The 20285-nt window shown below is 35.4% G+C and overlaps 3 protein-coding genes across 3 annotated transcripts in view; 2 read left to right on the top strand and 1 right to left on the bottom strand.

Moving 5' to 3' along the window:
* Nucleotides 1-90: 90 nt before the first annotated feature.
* samm50 (SAMM50 sorting and assembly machinery component) lies at nt 91-4762 on the top strand. The gene is made up of 15 exons (XM_039646908.2): nt 91-251; nt 640-750; nt 842-943; nt 1042-1129; nt 1215-1321; nt 1405-1535; nt 1848-1935; nt 2080-2208; nt 2294-2365; nt 2456-2542; nt 3620-3690; nt 3769-3836; nt 3939-4085; nt 4189-4330; nt 4433-4762. Exons 1-15 carry the CDS (start codon nt 231-233, stop codon nt 4476-4478), a joined length of 1410 nt encoding a protein of 469 aa, XP_039502842.1. The 5' UTR covers nt 91-230; the 3' UTR covers nt 4479-4762.
* A 190-nt stretch (nt 4763-4952) lies between these two features.
* The window catches only part of cacna2d4b (calcium voltage-gated channel auxiliary subunit alpha2delta 4b), a 32586-nt gene continuing 17253 nt past the window's right edge, over nt 4953-20285 (bottom strand). The window contains exons 28-39 of the mRNA XM_089127410.1: nt 14521-14582; nt 13958-13972; nt 12804-12848; nt 11993-12055; nt 9151-9221; nt 8265-8340; nt 8124-8176; nt 7958-8013; nt 6481-6598; nt 6288-6403; nt 6117-6199; nt 4953-5944 (exon numbers count right to left, since the gene is read on the bottom strand). Of these exons, the coding sequence (XP_088983536.1) occupies nt 5852-5944; nt 6117-6199; nt 6288-6403; nt 6481-6598; nt 7958-8013; nt 8124-8176; nt 8265-8340; nt 9151-9221; nt 11993-12055; nt 12804-12848; nt 13958-13972; nt 14521-14582 (851 nt within the window). The 3' untranslated portion in view covers nt 4953-5851. The remainder of the gene's footprint in view (nt 5945-6116; nt 6200-6287; nt 6404-6480; nt 6599-7957; nt 8014-8123; nt 8177-8264; nt 8341-9150; nt 9222-11992; nt 12056-12803; nt 12849-13957; nt 13973-14520; nt 14583-20285) is intronic.
* lrtm2b (leucine rich repeat transmembrane protein 2b) lies at nt 15938-19450 on the top strand. Its single transcript, XM_039646909.2, has 3 exons — nt 15938-16115; nt 16195-16938; nt 17871-19450. The coding sequence occupies exons 1-3, from the start codon at nt 16058-16060 to the stop codon at nt 18347-18349; spliced, it is 1281 nt and encodes a 426-aa protein (XP_039502843.2). The 5' UTR covers nt 15938-16057; the 3' UTR covers nt 18350-19450.

Here is a 20285-nt window from a genome sequence, read left to right as displayed (position 1 = left end):
ACTGCAATTTGTCATATTGTTTTAAAGGAAAAAATAGTGACGAACATGACGTCTTTGTACTGTCCTTCTCAGCCAACCATCATTCCCGATGGGCGTGGTTACCAAGTGTCATGGCGGCCGCCGGGAGTTTGTCGTAGTGTGCTAGAGTCAGACCGCAGATTGTCCTGTTTTAGATTGAACTCTGTTCATTATCATATTTTGGACGTTTGAATGTAAACAGGCGTTTAAACATGGGGACCGTGCATGCCAGGGTAAGTGCATTTGTTTCAAAGTTGTCGGAAACCCTAAAGCAATGACCTCTGAACAGAGTCTTTGAATGACAGGCCGAGTTCAGGATGACGCTTTGTACTACACATTGATCCATATTTATTGTCGGTAAGATTGTAAATCAATTTTGCACATATAAACGGTCATTCTCACTATACACTGAGTCATGTAACTTATCAATCGACATTGATTAAGTTAACTGTCAAATATCTGTCAATACTAGCCTTTATATGCACAATTCTTGCCGCTTTGCATACTGTATGTGATCCTAAGATAATTTGTTAGAGAAATCAGATTCTTTGAGTATGCTTAAAAAAATAACATAATAGGTCTGTAACACTATAACTCACTGCTACATATCTGTTGACCCAGAGTCTGGACCCCCTTCCTATGCAAGGACCTGAACTGGGGGTTCAAGCAGATGACATGGACCTGGGGGAACCAGAGCATGAGGAGAAACAGGAAGTTCTGGAAAATAAAGATGTAAGATTGATCTCTATGTGTTTGGTCTATCCAGTGTTTGCATATGCCTAAATTCATATGAGGTTTTCATATGTATCTTTCAATTGTTTAGGTTGTAGTACAACATGTACACATTGATGGCCTCGGAAGAACAAAGGAAGACTTTTTAACGTATGAGATTGCAGATGTTTTCCGTGCCAACAACTTGATTGATGTGAGTATTTATATATACTGTGTGTATATATATATATATATATATATATATACACAAATTTGAACTAAATTGTGTTTATATTTACAAATTTGTTACAGGTAATGAAGAAGTCCCATGAGGCCAGACAGAAACTTTTGCGCCTGGGGATATTCAGACATGTGGAAGTTGTCATTGACACTGCTGAAGGTACAACAATTCTGCAAACAACAAATAGTAAATAAACAATGAGCAAAGTGATTCATTAAAGTCTGATTTTTAAAAAAAACATTAGGTACTGATGCGCTGCCTAATGGACTTGATGTGACATTTGAAGTGAAGGAGCTGAGAAGAATGACGGGAAGTTACAACACTATGGTTGGGAACAACGAGGGAAGCATGGTGAGCTACTGACAATCTGCATCATAACTGCTAATATGATAAACTGAGGTTATTTACAAGTGTTGTTCTGGTTCTCATCTCAGGTGCTGGGTTTGAAATTGCCCAATGTTTTTGGCCGTGCTGAGAAGCTGACTTTTCAGTTCTCTTATGGGACTAAGGAAACATCATATGGCCTGTCATTCTTCAAGCCCCAGCCTGGACACTTTGAACGGAAGTATGTTTCTTGGCATTTGTATTTCTTTTTACAATTACATTTGCTTTTGTTAGAAATGTCATGTTGCCCAAGTCAGTCATTTCAGTTAGTCATTAAATTTCCAGTTTCAGATATCAACTTTCATGTAGTGTGTAATATAGAATCATCAGTAATTCTATCTAGGTTTGCTGCAATGTATTTTATGAGAAAATTCATAATATTTATTGGATATTGAATTTGTAGGAGATCTCCAAAAACAAAATTAGGAACCATTAAAATAGCATAATCGGGGCACTATAAAGTCAAGAACATTTCTTTCTCTTACTCTTTCAGCTTCTCCATTAACTTGTACAAAGTCACGGGGCAGTTCCCATGGAGTTCACTCAGAGAAACGGACCGAGGGGTCTCCACAGAGTTCAGTGTAATGGACTTTATTTTAATCATTTATTTATATTAAGGCGCTTATGTTTTTTTCAAACCAATATAATTTTAGTAGATTTTAAAGTTTTAGTAGATATGTAAGAAATGATCTAATTGAGTCCATTGTTTGATCAATGATCCCCAGTTCCCTATCTGGAGGACAAATCACACTTTGAAATGGGAGGGTGTGTGGAGAGAGCTGGGTTGTTTGGCCCGCACGGCCTCGTTCACTGTCAGAGAGGAGAGTGGCCATTCCCTGAAGTCCTCACTTTCTGTATGTGCCTTCTCTATATCTTGGCTTTGTTATTACACTCATTGATATTTCATATCTGATTTTGAATATGATGTTTTCCTCACAGCACGCAATGGTCATCGACACACGCAATTCTACTATCCTTCCAAGAAAAGGTGCCTTACTGAAGATCAACCAGGTTTGTTTGCTATCATTGTAAATGAAAGGAATAGTCCATCCAAAAATGAAAATACTGTCATTATTTACTATTTTTTTTATGGTCTGTCAGGAACTGGCAGGTTACACTGGAGGAGATGTCAGATTCCTGAAGGAAGACTTTGAAATTCAGCTCAACAAGACTCTCTTTTGGGACTCGGTAAGATGCTTTGGAAAAACTATTGCTTGTGTCTGTTTGTTGCCGTGTTAATTTAGTATCATTAATCTACTATTGTACGTATTTAGTATAACTTAAAGTATTCAGTAATATTGTGAATGAGTCTTTATTTTTAGATTTTATTTGAGTAATTTTGTGTTTTTATTATTGATTATTTTGTTTTAATAATTTTAGTACTAAACCAAATGAAATTTTGAAATATTTTTTGGCAACTAACTTAATATAATTTTACCGTTTTATTATCATTAATATACTATAGTATTTAGAAATATATTTAGTATTTAACAATATTTTGAATTAGTTTTTATTTTTATATTTTTGTTGTTTTTATCATTTTAGTAGCTTGTGATTGAATTTAAAGGGATAGTTCACCCAAAAATGAAAATTCGGTCATCATTTACTTACCCTTATGTTATTCTAAACCTTTATGAGTTTCTTTCCTCTGTTAAACACAAATGAAGATATTTTGAAGAATGTTGGTAACCAGAAAGTTAATGATTTCGATGGTAGCCATTGAATTCCATAGTATTTTTTTTTCTACTATGGGGTCCATCAACTGTTTCATTACCAACATTCCTCATAATATCTTCATTTGCGTTTAACAGAAGAAAGAAATGCATACAGGTTTGGACCAACTTGAGGCCGAGTAAGTGATGATAAAATTTCCACTTTTGGGTGAATTATCCCTTTAAATGTCTGCTTAGTTTTAACTACTAACTAAAAATCTTTTTTTAATGTTTTATTTTATTCCATTTAACATTAAAATTATTTCAATTAAAGTAAATGTTTAATAGTCTTAGTTAACAATAAAACACTGGTTTATCTGGTTGTTTTAAAAACTTTTAGAGGGCTTACTCTAAACGAAAATTAGAAATTTGATTTTTATATATATTTTTAGTTTAAGTTAATATTTATTTTATTACAATTAACATGTTTTCTAATTTAGTAATTTAATCAACTTAAATGTTTTGAGCTTTAATTAACGATAACACCACTGGTTTATTGATTTTTTTTTTAAACACTGGCAAGGCTCCGTTTGCTGATTTTCGTCTCTTGTAGGTGCTCTCTACCTCTCTGTGGGGTGGTATGTTGCTGCCCCTTGGAGAAAGGCCGTCCTGCATTGCTGACAGGTTAGCAAATTCCCTCTGTCATTGGTAAAAAAAAAGACCCACAAACATTCAAAGTAATGGTGGTTTTGGTGCATTTAGGTTCTATTTGGGTGGTCCAACCAGCGTGAGGGGCTTCAGCATGTACAGCATTGGCCCTCAGAGCGAAGGTAAATGACTCTGACCCTGACAAAGGGTATATTCATATATATATATATATATATATATATATATATTCATGACTAAGGTCTTGTTTCTCACTTTGGTGACAGGCGATTACCTCGGTGGGGAGGCGTATTGGGCTGGGGGGGTTCATCTGTACACCCCTCTTCCATTCAGGCCAGGCCGAGGCGGATTTGGAGACCTCTTCAGGACACATTTCTTCTTCAATGCCGGAAACTTGTGTAACCTCAACTATGGTAAGATAAATAATGGTTTAAAGGGCAAATTTTCTTCTTTTTATTTCTTGAAAGATGCTTTGTTTGACTTACGTTTGTTGCTGTACTTTAAATCATCCTCTAGGGGAAGGGCCGAGGGCACACCTGAGCAAACTGGCCGAGTGCATCCGCTGGTCTTATGGAGCGGGCATTGTGTTGCGTCTGGGGAACATCGCTCGTCTGGAGCTCAACTATTGCATTCCCATGGGTGTCCAGAGCGGTGACAGGTAGACAATTAGACATTCACACACAATCTATCAATCACTTATACACTTTTCTCTTCTCTCTCGAATTTATGATATAATGTGCTGATGCGTTTTGTATCACAGGATATGTGATGGAGTGCAGTTTGGGGCTGGAATCCGGTTCCTGTGATTCTCTTGGGGGAAAAGAAGGCTTTCTGTCACTTTGTACTTGTGATAAAGGATATTCATACAATTCAACTTTGAGCTGCAATGTAATGTTGGTTAATTTTTCAGTGTTGGCAAACATGCTAAAAAATTAAAATGGTCTAAAACCAGTAACATTTGTTAGGAATCAATTAACCTTTTTAAAGTTATTGGCACTTCAGTGGGGAATATATTGGACATCAGTGCTCTTATTGTCATATTTATTTGTCAGAAAAGTCAGTGTTCAATAAATAATGTCTCTGGCCTTTATTGGTGTTTCATGTGTGTTATTAATCTGTTTTTATATTAAATAATAAAATAAAGTGTGTGTGTATATATATTTAAAACATAAAAATGGGCTTATGTGGTGTATAGGCTTGTTAAGGTCACTTCCCTTGTGTAAATCTGTGTGTGTGTATAGAAACACGTTAAACAATTGATACATTTCTGAGTTCAAAAATTATTCACACTTACTGTACTTTTTAATCACACAAACACCAAGTCCATCGTCATTCGTTATTTTCTCTATTCACGTAAAACATTTCCACCATTGTCAAGCCATATTTAAAAACTATATTGGTATTGTATCAATAAACATACAGATACTAAAATACACACATAAGTCTGTTTTTTAAAAAAAATATTAAACTGTATCCATCTTACAGAACGTATATTAATTGCTTTTCATTACAGAGTTTCATAAAATGGCTCAATGAAAAACGTTAAGTAGCAACCATCATGAAAACAAACAGCAGTTTAGCTGTGACTGCTCTATATTTGCTTTAAAACATTCATTATATTCCTAAACATATTATAAAAGAATAGCAGAACTGATGTATAACATCAAGTTACACGAGACAATCTAAGATTATATCTCTCGCTGTCGCTCCCACTGAGAAAACTATCATCTGTGCAGTGTCATGGTGAGTCCAGTAGGGGGCAGAACTACTGTGTAAGGGATAGTTTAGATTTACATTTATTCATTTAGCTGACGCTTTTATCCAAAGCGTCTTACAATTGCCATATATGCCAGAAGTCGCACACCTCTGGAGCAACTAGGGGTAAAGTGTCTTGCTCAGGGACACATTGGTGTTTCACAGTGGATTCGAACCTGGGTCTTTCACACCAAAGGCATGCGTCTTATTCACTGCGCCATCACCGCCCCATAGTTCACTTAATTCGGTCGTCATTAGTCTTCAATTCCAAAGCGCTATTACTTTCATTTTTGGTCAAACTATCCATTTAAATTGTAATAAATTCTATGTAAACCTGTTAATGGTTGAATTCCTCATCTTTGAGATCCACAGTTGATAATCAAAAGTGTCCTGTTTGGAGTGCCTTGGGTCCAGTGTGTATCATTCAGCGGAGGGTCAATGAGATAGCCAGACATATGAAGTACAGTGTGATAGATACTGCTATACTGCATGCTCCACCACAATCCTTGGCATTTTCCTGCAAGAACACAATACAATAAAATGGTCATTTGTACTTGCCTGTGATTGGGGAATACATATATACTGTCGGAAAATTATGTATTTGCCAAACGACATCCAGATCTGCCACTATATATTACAGGCCTATATATTCCGCCTCATTTATGAACTGTATGAACAGGGTGGCTTACGTGAGGATGGTATGCGTGACAAGACTCGGGTCGTCTGCGAATCTTCTGAGACTTCATCCTGTTGCACTTAACCGTGGCATTATGTTCAAAGAAGTTAAGAAGACTTCAGTTTCAAACAAAGCTAAACCAAAACAACATTTCAAAGACAAGGCAATCATCATGGAAGGATATATTTGACTTCTTTGGGCATGAGTGTGATGGGAGCGTACTGTCGGGAGCAGTCGCAGTCAGCCTGGACCACCAGCACGATCAGGTTACTGTTAGGAACCTGCTGTAGGACAAACATCCTGAAACAGAGATGAATTGACAAATTATTACTGGTACAAACCCACCAACCTGAGGACAATCTGATAGATGGACTTACTTCTGACAGCGGCCACATTTAATGATGCTGTTGGTCTCTCTGATGGACGTGTCGTACATGAAGCTGGGATACTCTGTGTTACAAGGCTGCATTAGGTCCACCTTCTTCTGTTTGTGTGCTGGAGAAGACACGATTTTCATTATAACCCATATATAAGTACTTCATGATGTCTGTGTTTAGACCAGAGGTTTTTAAACTGGGCTTTATATATATATATATATATATATATATATATATATATATATATATATATATATATATATTATTCTTTTATAAATATACAGTATATATATATTTAGGGCTGGGCAACGATTAATCGCGATTATCGTATCCAAAATAAAAGTTTGTGTTTACATAATATATGTGGATGTATAATTATTTTGTATATATAAATACACACGCATGCATATATTTAAGAAATTTTTGCATTTATATACTTGATATATATTTTTACATGATTTATATTAAATATAAATATTAATATTTTATATATTAGTAACACATTTTTTTTAAATATATACATGTGTGTGAAGTTTGTTATACAAAATTTATATTATGTAACACAAACTTTTATTTTGCCCTAATATATATATATATATATATATATATATATATATATATATATATATAACTAATTCATTTCATGAAATCATGTAAATAAAAACAAAAAAATTATACAAATTCCAATTTCATATATATATATATATATATATATATATATATATATATATACACACACACACATATACACATGATATTTGGTGGATGTTGGCATTGAAAAGTTTGAAAACCTCTGGTTGGATGAACTATTTGAAATGCTTACTTCCCCATTCTCACAAAATAAATCAGGATCTCCTAAACTTTCAGACAATCTTCCTACTTGTATTTTGTCTAGAAAACCTAGATCTAAACTAAGAGCATTACAGATGACTAAGGCGTTTCATTACTCACAAATTGCAATCTCAGGATCAAAGTTGGCATTCTAAGCCAATCTTGGCTATAGAAAGGCTCAAACTAGATGAAGGACATATGCTCATGTACACAGCACACTTACTTGCATGAAACCCAGCTTTAGCTGCACAGCGTCATTGAGAAACAATTACAGCAAAGGGATGAACAACAATAGAAATGGAGAATGACAGACACTACATACGATGACATTAAATGATACGGGAATATGGAGATGATGTTTATATGTTTGAGGATTTTTGAAGTGTCTGTGAACTACAAGCACATCATGACACGACGCAAGTCGTTTATTGATTATACTGGGATCCCAATTTCACCAGTTTTACTGTTACATCCTTCATAACTGTGGTTGCACTTTATTTTACAGTATGTGTACTTCCAATGTACTTACCCACAAAACGACTGAGTTTAGGAGTATGTTAATGGTTAGTACCTAGTTATTATCCAGTTAGTGTCATTACTAAAATAAGTATGAGAAACAGGACTGTAAAATAACTTTTTAACTTACCGTCCACTACATAGTCGTTATGCCAAAGTCCGCAGATGTTGAACTCCAACAGAAACCTGAAAGTTTAGATATGAGGATTCATTTTTACTGGCAAATCAAATTACATTTTAAATAAATTAAATTAGCTCATGTTCCTTCTAGTGGCACAACCTCAAACAGCACTTACATCATGAAATGTGAGAAGAACCACTTTATCAACGCCAGCAGACCATAGAAAGGCTGTGAGGTGAACAGAGGTGGAGTGTCAGCTCAATAAAGCCTACATTATAAAGATGTTTCTCTCTAATAGACGCTAAGGTGTACATACGCTGAGCAGTGGTCGAGCTGCACTAGTGTGATGATGGGCGGTCTTACACATGGCCTGGTAGTCATACAGAGTCACCCTATAGGACAATATAAGAGAGCAGATTTCCAAAAGTCCCATCAAACTTTAAAGAAATTAGTCACCAAGTTATATTATGTTTTATTATATTAAATCAGCAATACATTTTACTTGGGATCTAAAATTAAGCAACACTGTGAATATTGTGATGATTTTAGTCCATTTTCCCACATAATCTCTCAGAAATGTTCACTTCAGTCACAATTTTTTGTAAAAAATAATAATAAAAATTAATAAATAAAAAATGTCTGCATGTCTTTAATCAAAAATACAGTGAAAACAGTAATATTGTGAAATATCATAATAATTTAAAATGATCCTTCAAAAATCATTCTAATATGCTGATTTGCTACTCATGAAGCATTTATTAATATAAATGTTGAAAACATTTTGCTTTTGCTTCTTAATATTTTCGTGAAAACTAATACTTTTTCAGGATTCTTTCACATATAGGTGTAGCTTCAAAATAACAGAATTCATTTGAAGTAGATATTTTAGTAATACTTTAGTTTGGAGTCCAATTCTCACAATTAACTAGTTTCTTATTATCATGCATATTACTAGGATATTGGCTGTTTATTAACATTAGTTTTTATAAAGCACATATTAATGGCTTATTCTACATCACTTAACTAACAATCTTACTATTGATAACAGTAATTAGAAGTTTATAGAGGCAAAAGTCATAGGTAATAGTTTGTTAATATTGAGAATTAGACCCTAATCTAAAATGGCTGTCACTTTTGATGCATCCTTGCTGAATAAAAACCTTAATTTCTTTCATGAAATGGTATGTGAAGCATCCAGTTACCTTTTGTACAAGCCAGATTTTAGTAACTGGGCCATAACAGATCCATCTATTTCCCCGAAGAATTTACCAACCTGTGTGAAAAGAAATACAGAAATCAAATATATTATTAACATACACAGAGACTACAAGACAGAATGAGGAATTACTTATGATCCCTTCAGGGGTTTAATAAACAGTATAACACAATATGAATCTAACCATTCCCAAGATGAATAGACACACACACCTACACACTCACACACAGACTGATGTGCAGTGATCCAGATGTGCAAGCAGATGCCTGAAACTGCCCTACTTGACCCACGGCAATCTGGGATTAGATTCCATAAGCATTAATCTCCAGGCTACTGCTCACATAGCTGCAGTGCACGTAACGTGTTGTTACAAATTTTACAGCTGCAGTTATGGTATGAGACCATTGTCATCATATAGAGATGGATATGCAACAAAATACACAGCATTTACATTTAAATGGTATGAAACCAAAACCGTCAATCTAATAACTAATTCAACACAAATTCGAACATTAATAATTTACATTAACAATGCACTATAATATTTTTCAATTGTAGGCTTGAGTTTTCTTCCAGAAAAGGACATGCCAAAATATACCTTTTTTAAGTAATTCCTGCCAAAGACATCCCCAAAAAAAGAGGGTGGGCCTGGTTGAGTTGCACTAGTAGTGTGTTGAAACTAAAACTTAGCAATTGGTAAATAGCGTGATATTTCCAAAACGCGCTTGTTACAGTATGGGTTTGTTTTTCCCTGGTTCACCACTAGAGGTCCTCTTCCCCCACTGTGTCAGTCAAATTCACAGCTCAGCACAACACATGTGGTTTCCCCCGAATTTAACTGAAAATGCAACTTTTAATGACTTCTGCAGTCTTAAAATGATTCCACCCCAAAGCACAAATCTGCAAAACGGATCTTGTCTTAACCACTTAACTGTCACCGTCCCACAGGTGGGACGTTTGCCACTATATTTTTAAAACAATAATATCTTAGTAAATACCTTAAATAATATTGACAAACTATATATCATTTGAAAGCTTACAATCTCTAGTTTCCATATTTGGTGACTGATTTTTTAAATATATTACAGAGGAGCCATAATTTATCAATATAAAACAAGTTATTATGAAAAAATGGTAGATACCTCAGTTTGTTTTCATGCCAAAAGTTCAAAAGATAGAATCCATTCAATTATTTTGGAAAAAAAAGGTCTAAAAAGTTTGAAATATCAAGAAAAAAATAATAAATTCACCATTTGTGATGTGGCAGCAAGCTATGACTTACATGCGTGTTCTTTGTATGTGTTTGTTAGAGGTTCAATTCATATCAAAATCTGCCAAACTTCCCATGCTACTTCTGAATAGGATCTCTACTTCAGAAATTGTATGAAAATTGTGAAAATAATGGTTCATATCACTCAAAACACGAATGGAAATGCAGGCGCCCTTATATGGGCAGTAATGGAGTCTGATTGTGCCCTAGTGAAAAAGTTTGGTACTGCGCTCAAACAAAATCTTACTGAAAGCTCATTTTTTGAGATATCAACCTAAAATTTGAAACACAACTTGTTCAGATTTTTGGCTTTGATCTTTCTGCCATTTTAGAGTAGCCCAGGTTTTGAAAATATATATTTTATGTAAAATATGAATAATTAATATTTTTACATTGTACATTTCCATAAACTCAAACTTCTATAACTTTTTTTCTGTTTCACTTTCTTAATTTATTTCACTTCTACAAAAATCTGCCAAATGTCTTCTTTAAAACAAGACCAATCATATGTCTATATTCCAAAGCATTCTTGAATTACAACCATTTAAGTTCGAAATGTGCATTTTCATGTCTATTAAAAAAAGGGGGGGTGACAGTTAGCACACCTGATGCAAATAATCAAGAGCTTCATTAGTTGCACCAGGTTTGCTTGAGCTAGAACACATGAAATATCTGAGCTAGCTAGGTGAGTGTCACATGTTACAAATATGGCGAAGTCAAAAGAATGTTCCAAAAAGTTAAGAGAAGGTATCAATCATCGCCCTTCACAAACAAGGAACAAGATACAAATAGATAGCGGGGGCATGAAATGTTCCTAGAGACGCTGTTGGAAGCATAGTTCAAAGGTAATAGAAAGAAAAGACTATAACACCTTCTATTTCACGCAGACTTTGAAAGGATTCTTTTGTCACACAATGCACTACTACGACTAACAAGCATAATATTCAGTTGCATATATGATGTCACTCTAAATAAAAGGCCAAAAAATATAATGAAATATATGGCAACATTTTTCAACTATTCCAATTTTACCCTGCAGGCTAAGTCAATTCTCATTCTTTCAATCAATGTTTCATTTGGGACCCCATCTGTTTGCTCTAAGGACAAGCTTGTGGTACATTATCGAGTCCTCGAGGGAGAGGATCCGCCTACCCCATCACCTGCCCTTCACATCTAACCCCCTGGGAAAGGAAACGTGCAGCTAGAACCGCCACAAAAACCAGATAACCATCTTCCATCTTCTGCTTCTATTCTCAGGGAAAGGCTCAGCTCACCATGCCAATGCATTTCTCAAAACCAAAAGCAAACGAATGGTTGTATGAATGAGTAATAATGATGGAAATGTTCCACAGCTTTTAAATAAATATTTCAAGCTATCCGTCTATGCAGAAATTAACTTTCAAAAATAGATCTAAGCTAAGAAATATTCAGTATTATATATAGTAAAAAAGTGTGACAACTAGCATGTTTTAGCCCAATTTTGTCATAATAATTAGTGGGATTTTTTATATTTTTTTTTACATTTTATTTTACTTAAAGACTGATTTTATATACTCACATCATCTCTGTCTTTTGAGACCAATATGAAGCCATTATTGTCAACAAGGTAACAATTGATATCCTGTGAAAAACACAGTTGGATTAGAACTGACAATTTCACTGCGCTTAAAGTGATAGTTCACTTTGAAATTAATTTTTTATATGTTTTAGCTTACCTCAAGGTCAAGGGCATCCAATATGTAGGTGTCTTAGTTTCCGCAGTATTTTCAATTTTGATATTTTTAGGTCAAACCGTTCGTGTCTTTCAGTCATATAATGGAGGTCTATGGGGTCTTCCTCAAACATGATTTAATGACTCGTAAATGTAAGTACACATTGATGGCCTAAGACGAGAAACGAGCGGTTTGTGTGAGAAAATCAACAGTATTTATATCGTTTTACCCCCATACATTCATTATATGACGGACAGATAACAACGGTTTGACCTAAAAATATAAAAATTGAAAATATTGTGGAAACAAAGACACCTACATCTTGGATGCCCTTGAGGTAAGTGTAAATGAACTGATTCAGAACAATGAATTACAGATTGCATAAAGGCCCTGTCCCAAACGGCACCCTAAACCCTCACGGTCTGCCAACCTTTCGTGAGGTAAGTCTGCAGACGCGCTCGCTTTAGTGTGGGCTCAACAAAAGTGCAAATCTAGGGTGCATATCGGCCACAAATAACAAAAGAGACACCCTACGGACTTGTGGACATGTGTGTGCGGCGGCCACTGTAAGTCCACAAGACTGTAAGTGCATATGAAGTGTGCCATTTGGGTCAGGACCAAAGATGACACAAAGAAAAGCCAATCAGCTTCACTCACGATGCTCTCACAGCTGAGAGGACATATACCCTCCACATCGCTGCACTGCAAAGAGTAAGAAGACAACCGCAAGGGCTTTTGTAAATGGACAAGAACATTTTATTGGATACATTATATTTAGAAAATACTACATTGGTGAAATTACTGTTACTTGTGTAGAGATTACATTATGGTCCTTTACATGAATAGGGTATACAGTTTTTTGTTTTTGTCAAAAAATGGTTTTAAACCTTCAGCAAATTTTGATTGTCTTTAGGGGGTCAAAAATAGGTTTTATACAAAAAGCTAATTTTGCAACCATACCCAAACTTGGTGCATGTCTCAATTTGTGGTCTTTAATAGTAATAATATCAAATCATATTGAAATGAAATAGATACAATATATCAAGTATTTATCAAGTCAAAAAAGAATTGGTGACGGTTGCAAGTTTAGCCTAAGAGAAGTTGATTGGCAAACTTATATATCCCATAAGTTAAAGAAATATATTTGTTCGATCATTTTTCAAATGATAACATGATTGAAGGTTAAACTTAATAAATACAGTTAACAATTATGAGTGCAACAATAAAAATTGAGAAGTACGTTTTAACTACTGTTACTTTAATGATCTCATCTAAAAAAATGATAATTTGACAACAAATGTTTGTTAAACAGATTGTTAAAATAACTTTTTTAATTATTTCCATTTTAATTGTTGGATATTGGACCTCTGACAGACCAAAATCCCATTTTATGGGGGATATGGACCTTTGAGGTGCAAAACTACACTTTAAAAAATCTGTTCATGATTTGAACAGATCTCACAAATAAAAAAATAAAAATAAAAATAAACACTTAGATAATTAATGTGGTTCAGTTTGTTTATTAAACCAATCTCCTTAATTGTATTAACTCACATTTTTTTTCAATGAACTCAAAATTAAGGCAACCAAGTTACTTACAATATTTCTGCAGTGCAAGCTGCTTTTCATATTATCTCAATTTTATGTTCTAAAACAGTCTCATTAAAAAAGCATGTACAAATTTGTGCATCTAATGCTGTTAAAAAGTAATAGGACACCAAAGTGTACCATATTAGTGTAATGTACTTTATAAGTGCATTTTGGCTTCTTTTAATGTAAAAATCAAGTGAAGACAACAATGCAATACTTACATCTGTGTTGTTTGGCTGACAGGAAATAAGGGAAGAAAAAAATAAGAAGGAAAATGTTAGGTGATTCAGATAGTTGTTTGTGTTCCTCCAGATTACAAAGGACAAGAAAAGAGCCCTTGGGTGAAATGGGGATGGCGATTGAAAGGTCCTAGGTTTAAACCCCAGAAGGGACAATAAGGCATGTGGCAAGTCGCATTAGATAAAGAGTGTTTGCTAAGTAGCAAGCATCTTGATAAATCCCTCGGAGGCCTGCAGACGTGAGCATGTACATGTACGCTTCGAAACCTCCAGTGACAAACACTATTTGCTCATTCGTCAGGGTAAGGCGGACAGGAACTGATACACACCATTAACCAAAGACCTTCAGAACAACAACATCTCATATTTCTAGATGTTACACAGCAAATTCACACCTCTATGTATTTATAATATGAATATGTTTGTATTTTTCTATCAAATAAAAAAAAATCATATTTGTAAACTGTTTTACTGTTAGTTCAGGTTAACTAATGTACTTAACTAATGTAAAAAAATGTTAACAATATTTTTGAGGTCAAACTCACTTGTTTGGCAATTGAAAAGAACACTCTTTCCAGCAGGTCCATGGATGCTTGCATTCCAATAGCTAGTACAAGGAGGAAAAAAATAAAAATAAAAAAAAAATCAAAGAAACATTCAGTATGAATAGATGAGGTATTTTACAGATATTGCATTCATATCGGATTTTAAAAACTCCACAAATATTTACAATATTTTTAACAGAATTTCCAGGATTCAAAAAAATCATTTTAAAGAGGTTGCATTCATAATTTCTAGTCAATTAAATATTTTAGAGCTGATCATAACAAGACAATTAAGCAATTTCCCTAAATATTATAACATTTTATTCATTTCCATGATTTTTCCAGTGCAGATAATGCCCAGATATTTACAGGCTTTTCATGCACGCAAGAACCCTGTCTTCATGTTTTCCAGGAAAACATTTGTTTATGCTCTATATCACATGATTAATCCTCATATGTGCAACATCATAAGCTACGGGAAAAGAGTCCTGAAAAAAATGAACAGGCTCCCATTTCTAAGCTGTATCAGCTGATGTTTTTTTTTCTCTTTTGCCCCCTCCTCAGTCCATCTATCTCTCTCTCTCCGGCACAGACTGTTCTAATGTTAGTCCTACTAACTGATGTGACCCACGCTCATACACACACTGGGCATTGCAAGCTGTGAGGAACAACTGTACGTTCCTCTTGTTTTTTTTATTTTTCATTTTCTGTTGATTTGCTCACTCTGCCTTGATAGGGACGATTATGAAGACCTATAGATGATGAGCACAACAGAAAGGTATGTTTCTGGTCTGATTTACTTTTAGTGTAAGTGCAATCATAATCAATTCTCATTGATTTGTTTAAATAAGCAATGGTCGTTGTTTGTGCTCATTCACTTTGTTGCACAGAATAAATGCTTTTATAACTTAAGTTCAAACCATAGTTCATACATTAGTTAGGCTTTTTTTCTTACAACCTTTTCTTTTGTATGACCCGGTTTAATCAGATATTAAAAATATAATTGTATTTTTGACAGATTGCATACAGTGTTATGCATTACAAGAAGTGGACATTCCAGCATACACTATTTGATCCTCTTTTCACTGATAAAGTGGATGTCGTTCACAGCTCTGATTATTATCTAATGGTGTGGACAGTTTAATCCGTGAAAGTTTAATGCAGCAAATGTGATGGGCAAAAAGGACCTCAAATGCATCTAGTTTTTCACTAGGCTTTATGCTCTTAGAAAAAGTAATGGGCCTCCAGGCAGCTTTTATACAAAGTACACTCTTTCAATCTTTTTTTTTCCTCCCGAAGACTCAAATCCATTTTAGGTCCGACTCATTTTCATCCTTCACAGGGCATTCATTTTACATTTTAATTTTAGTCAGCTTATTAGTACCATCATAAATTAATCTGTACCAGCTGTGCGTGCACCATATGACCTATCCTCCTAAAATATCTTCTTCTAAGGGTATTTGTTCCCATTATCATCTCAATTCCAGGAGATTTCCAGGTGGATTCATCATGGCATTCATTTGGTGTAGACTAGTAAATGCTCCTGTTTGCTGAGGAACTGTTACAACAGCATTTGGCCAGGATGAACATTATAAGTAAGACCCTCAACTTATTATAAGTATTCTCAATCTTTTCAACTCTTACAATTTCCCAACCCTCTCCATTTTCTTGTAGTTTCCTCGAGTTTGATGACCCTTCTGAGCCTGTGTGGAACATCAACAAGTTGTCCATCAGTCTGTTCCTGCAATGTGAACCAAACAGACTGCAGTGACCTTAACCGACCGGCTTCCTTGAACTCCATCCTGGACCAGCTTCCCTTCAACACAAGCTACCTCAACCTCTCAAAAAACAACTTCACCATTGTGGAACAAGGGAGCTTTTCCAATCTCAGCATCCTGATATATCTAGACCTCTCCAGAAACCTTCTCTCCACCATCAACCCTGGATCTTTTTCCAATTTCAGTGGCCTGCTACATCTAGACCTCTCCAGAAACCTTCTCTCTACAGTCTCCCCTTCTAGCTTCTCCCAGCTGAACAACCTGGAGTTCCTGGATCTCTCTGAAAACGTCCTTGTGAGGCTACCCGTCAATCTGTTCTCTGATCTCGGCAGCCTAACGGAGCTCGTTCTAAGAGACAACAGGTTAAAGGAACTGAACCCAGACCAGTTCAAAGGCCTGACTGAGCTTAGGCGCCTGGATCTTTCCTTAAACAGTCTCATCTTCATGCCCACACACCTACTGGATGGGCTCCAGAACCTAGTGTGGCTCTCGCTTGTAGGCAACAAGCTGAGAACCCTGCAGCGGACCACACTTGAGCCAGCGACTGCTCTACAGCACCTTCTGCTCGACGGAAACCCCTGGAACTGCAACTGCAACTTGATCCCACTCAAGCACTGGCTGGAATGGATCATGTATACAGGTGAGTGAGGTCATTTATCACTGCTGGAAATTAGTGATGCACAATATTTTGGTACCATATCGGTTACAGGTAGCAGGTACTGTTACAAGCACAGGTAGCAGCAGATTATTTGTTCCTTATTGTAATATATCAGAGTAAAACGGATAATCGAAAAAGAACAGAAATATAAATAAATAAACGGGGCAAGATTCTATGTTCTACACAGTTGGTATTAAGAAAGGGGCGGAGTTTAAGCAGACTAAATGATTGGAGAAATCCGGCATACATCACGAGAGAGAAGGGTTGTTTTCACCAGATGATCGAGTTATGGCATTATGAGGTAAAAAACAAATTATAAAAGCAAAACATATGCATAGATAAAACATTCATAATTATATCGGTAAAGGGCATATATATATTTTTTTTCATGCAGACTTAAGTTCATTTTTAAAAACTTTGATAACTGTTAAATGTTATCTTTAGGGAATCAAATTTTATATTGTTTCTCTTATTGCATTTAAAACTGGTTTTTTTTTACTGTTTATTTTTAAGTTATTAACAAAATAATATAGATTTTATTATTTGGCCATTTATTAGTATGTGTGTACACAAATTATAAATGATTATTAAATAAATTAGTATTTTTTTTTAGTATTTAGACTTGATAGTCTAAATTAAGTTAATAGTCTAAATTATTAGGCACTTATTAGTTAAAATAAGCATGAAAATATTTATCAGCTTACTAGTACTAGCTTACTATTAGTCCTAAGTTTCATATATTTCATAAAACCTATAAATCAATAAATTGAAAGACACTGCACATAAATATTTAACATAGACAAACACTTTTAACATGTTTAAAATGCATTTAAAACATGAATATGTTATATTTTAATATTTTATTCAATTTAATTGTATTTTCTCAATTCTATCTTTTTTTTGTCATTCCATAGGTGGCCATGTAGATTCCGCCAACTGCTCTTTCCCTTCTAATTTGCATGGTAAGGATCTTCGCAGTATTCCTATGGAGATGTTCAGACACTGTTACCCGCTCTATCTCGAGACCAGGAACCCATCTGCTGCCGAGGGTCACCAGGTCCCAGCCGGGCCAGCAGGAGACTGCATCCGCCAGCGTTATCGCCCTGTGAGTGTGAGGCGGGCGACGGCCACAGTGGTGGTAGCTGGGGTGGTGTGCGGAGTGGTGTGTGTGCTGATGGTGGTAACGGCCACCTACGGCTGCATCTACGCGACGCTGGTCGCTAATGAACATCAGCAGCTGACGCATGGGAACAGCCAGCAGCAACAGCCACTGATGGAGGACAAGGAACCAGAGCAGGATGACAAAGAGGATCTGATGCCGACTATCGGAAAGGGAGCAGAAGCCACAGAGTGCGTAGAGTGGATGGCATTCCCTCCAGAAGTGTGTGTTTAAAGCACGTAATGAACTCATATGGGGTTTATATTGGTGCTTTTTTTAATCATTGATGAACATAGATCTATAAATGTTTAGTTTGGGAAGGAGAGGGCAAACGATCCAATAGCTCAGGAGCATTTATAGCTCATACTAATTAAAGACAAAATATATAAAACTAATGATTACACCTGGTATTAAGATGCGTTTCTGTTGATCAGATCATAAAGTAGGGATGGGACGGTATGAAAATTTCATATCACGATTATAGTGTCCAAAATAATCGTGATTATCAATATTATCACGGTTTTGTTAAAAATTTATGAAAGTTCTCAAAAAGAACTGATGCTCACACTGAAAACATTTCAACAAGTTTTATATTTGAAAATCAACAAACAACAAATAAAACAAGCCTCTCTATGCAGTTTTTTAAGCAAGATTCTATTCTATGGCATTTGCTTCTTTATAATGCCGGTCGTCAATAGCAACACATTATTACACAGCGCACATACATATCACAACGGACGCACGCTCTTGTTTCATTCAAATACAACTTGCCGTCTTGCGTCTCCAGTTTTTGATTGTATTGCAAAAATGAAATCAGAGTTGATTTATTGCTTACAGAGTTTGATAATATCGGTGTGATATATCTTGTCTGGACTCTGGACGATTGTTTTACAAAATGAATTCATAAACAGGTAAGATTTAAAACATTAGCTAATCTCATTATCAATTCAATATGTCCCCGTAATTATGTGGTAAAAATAAAATCGGTTTAATACGTGATGTATCTATACTTTAATATCCCTTAAAATATCACTCTTAATAATAGTCTTGTTTGAAGTTGTTCGTTCGTCTTTGGCTCAAATCCACTTGCTACGAACTTTTCTTCGCGGAAGAGCTTCGCGTCTATTTCAAGTGAGTGACAAAAAATGTTTCAACTCAAAACAACATTTCTTGCCCAATTGTTTCCCAGACGTAGTTTTGGTATTAAGGTCAAAGTTAACTTGCCTTGCGTTCGGGTGATGATCACACAAGACGACTCGGCAGATTTGAAGTGTTTCTATTGCAGTGACTTTTTGTTCGGCAGACAGGGTGACCATCCTCGATCAAGTTTCCCTCAGGACTTTTGGAAAACCCCAAATATGACCACACCTCAGATTTGGTCCTCTTAAAAGGCTGAAAAATCTCCTGAGCACGGTCACTGCCTTCCACCATTCCTTCTCGAATAGTAATTAAAAAAAATATTTCATGCTGCGCGCCTGCGTCAGACTGGCCGACAGGATTCAGTGAGTTATTAAAATCGCGATAATCAAACACGGTTTTAATGATAATTAAATTTTAAACGATAATACTAACCTTCAGTACATTTTATCACGGTTTATCGTGAAACCGGTTATCGTCCCATCCCTATCATAAAGCCATGATTTTAAAGAAACGCAGACTCTATTCATTCCGAAATTCAATGAAATTCCACCGCACAACAGTACATGTTCACATTTGTAATTTTTGAATCTGAATTCTGCGACACATATGAACCTTTAGTGACCGTTCGCCACCCGCCCGAATTTAATTAAAATATTTTTTTTCGCCACGTCATCCGCCCGATCCGCGGAGTCTGCAGCTGTAACCGCCAACCGTGCATCTCTACTCCTTCGTCTACTTGTGATCCGATCGACCAAAACGCATCTTAATACCAGGTTAAACAGGGCCTAAACATTCTTAAGAGGTACTCACTAAAGGTTTCAAATAAAGCAAAATTTAGAAGCAATGTTGCATATGATTTCATGTAATGTTTTATTTTTTCCAATGAATTTTCCTAACAAACCAAGTCGTTTGATTTCTTATGGTTGCTATCGATCATGTTAATTAGCATTTTAAATAGTATATTTTTCTCAAATTTAGAAACAGACTATTTTAACTGTGTTTGTCTATGTTCAATATGCAAGTACAGTAT

Source organism: Pimephales promelas, chromosome 25 (genome assembly GCF_988280905.1).
Source record: "Pimephales promelas chromosome 25, fPimPro1.hap1.1, whole genome shotgun sequence".
Lineage (NCBI taxonomy): Eukaryota > Metazoa > Chordata > Actinopteri > Cypriniformes > Leuciscidae > Pimephales > Pimephales promelas.
Note: the sequence above shows the minus strand (reverse complement) of the source record. Positions and strands in the feature narration are given on the sequence as shown.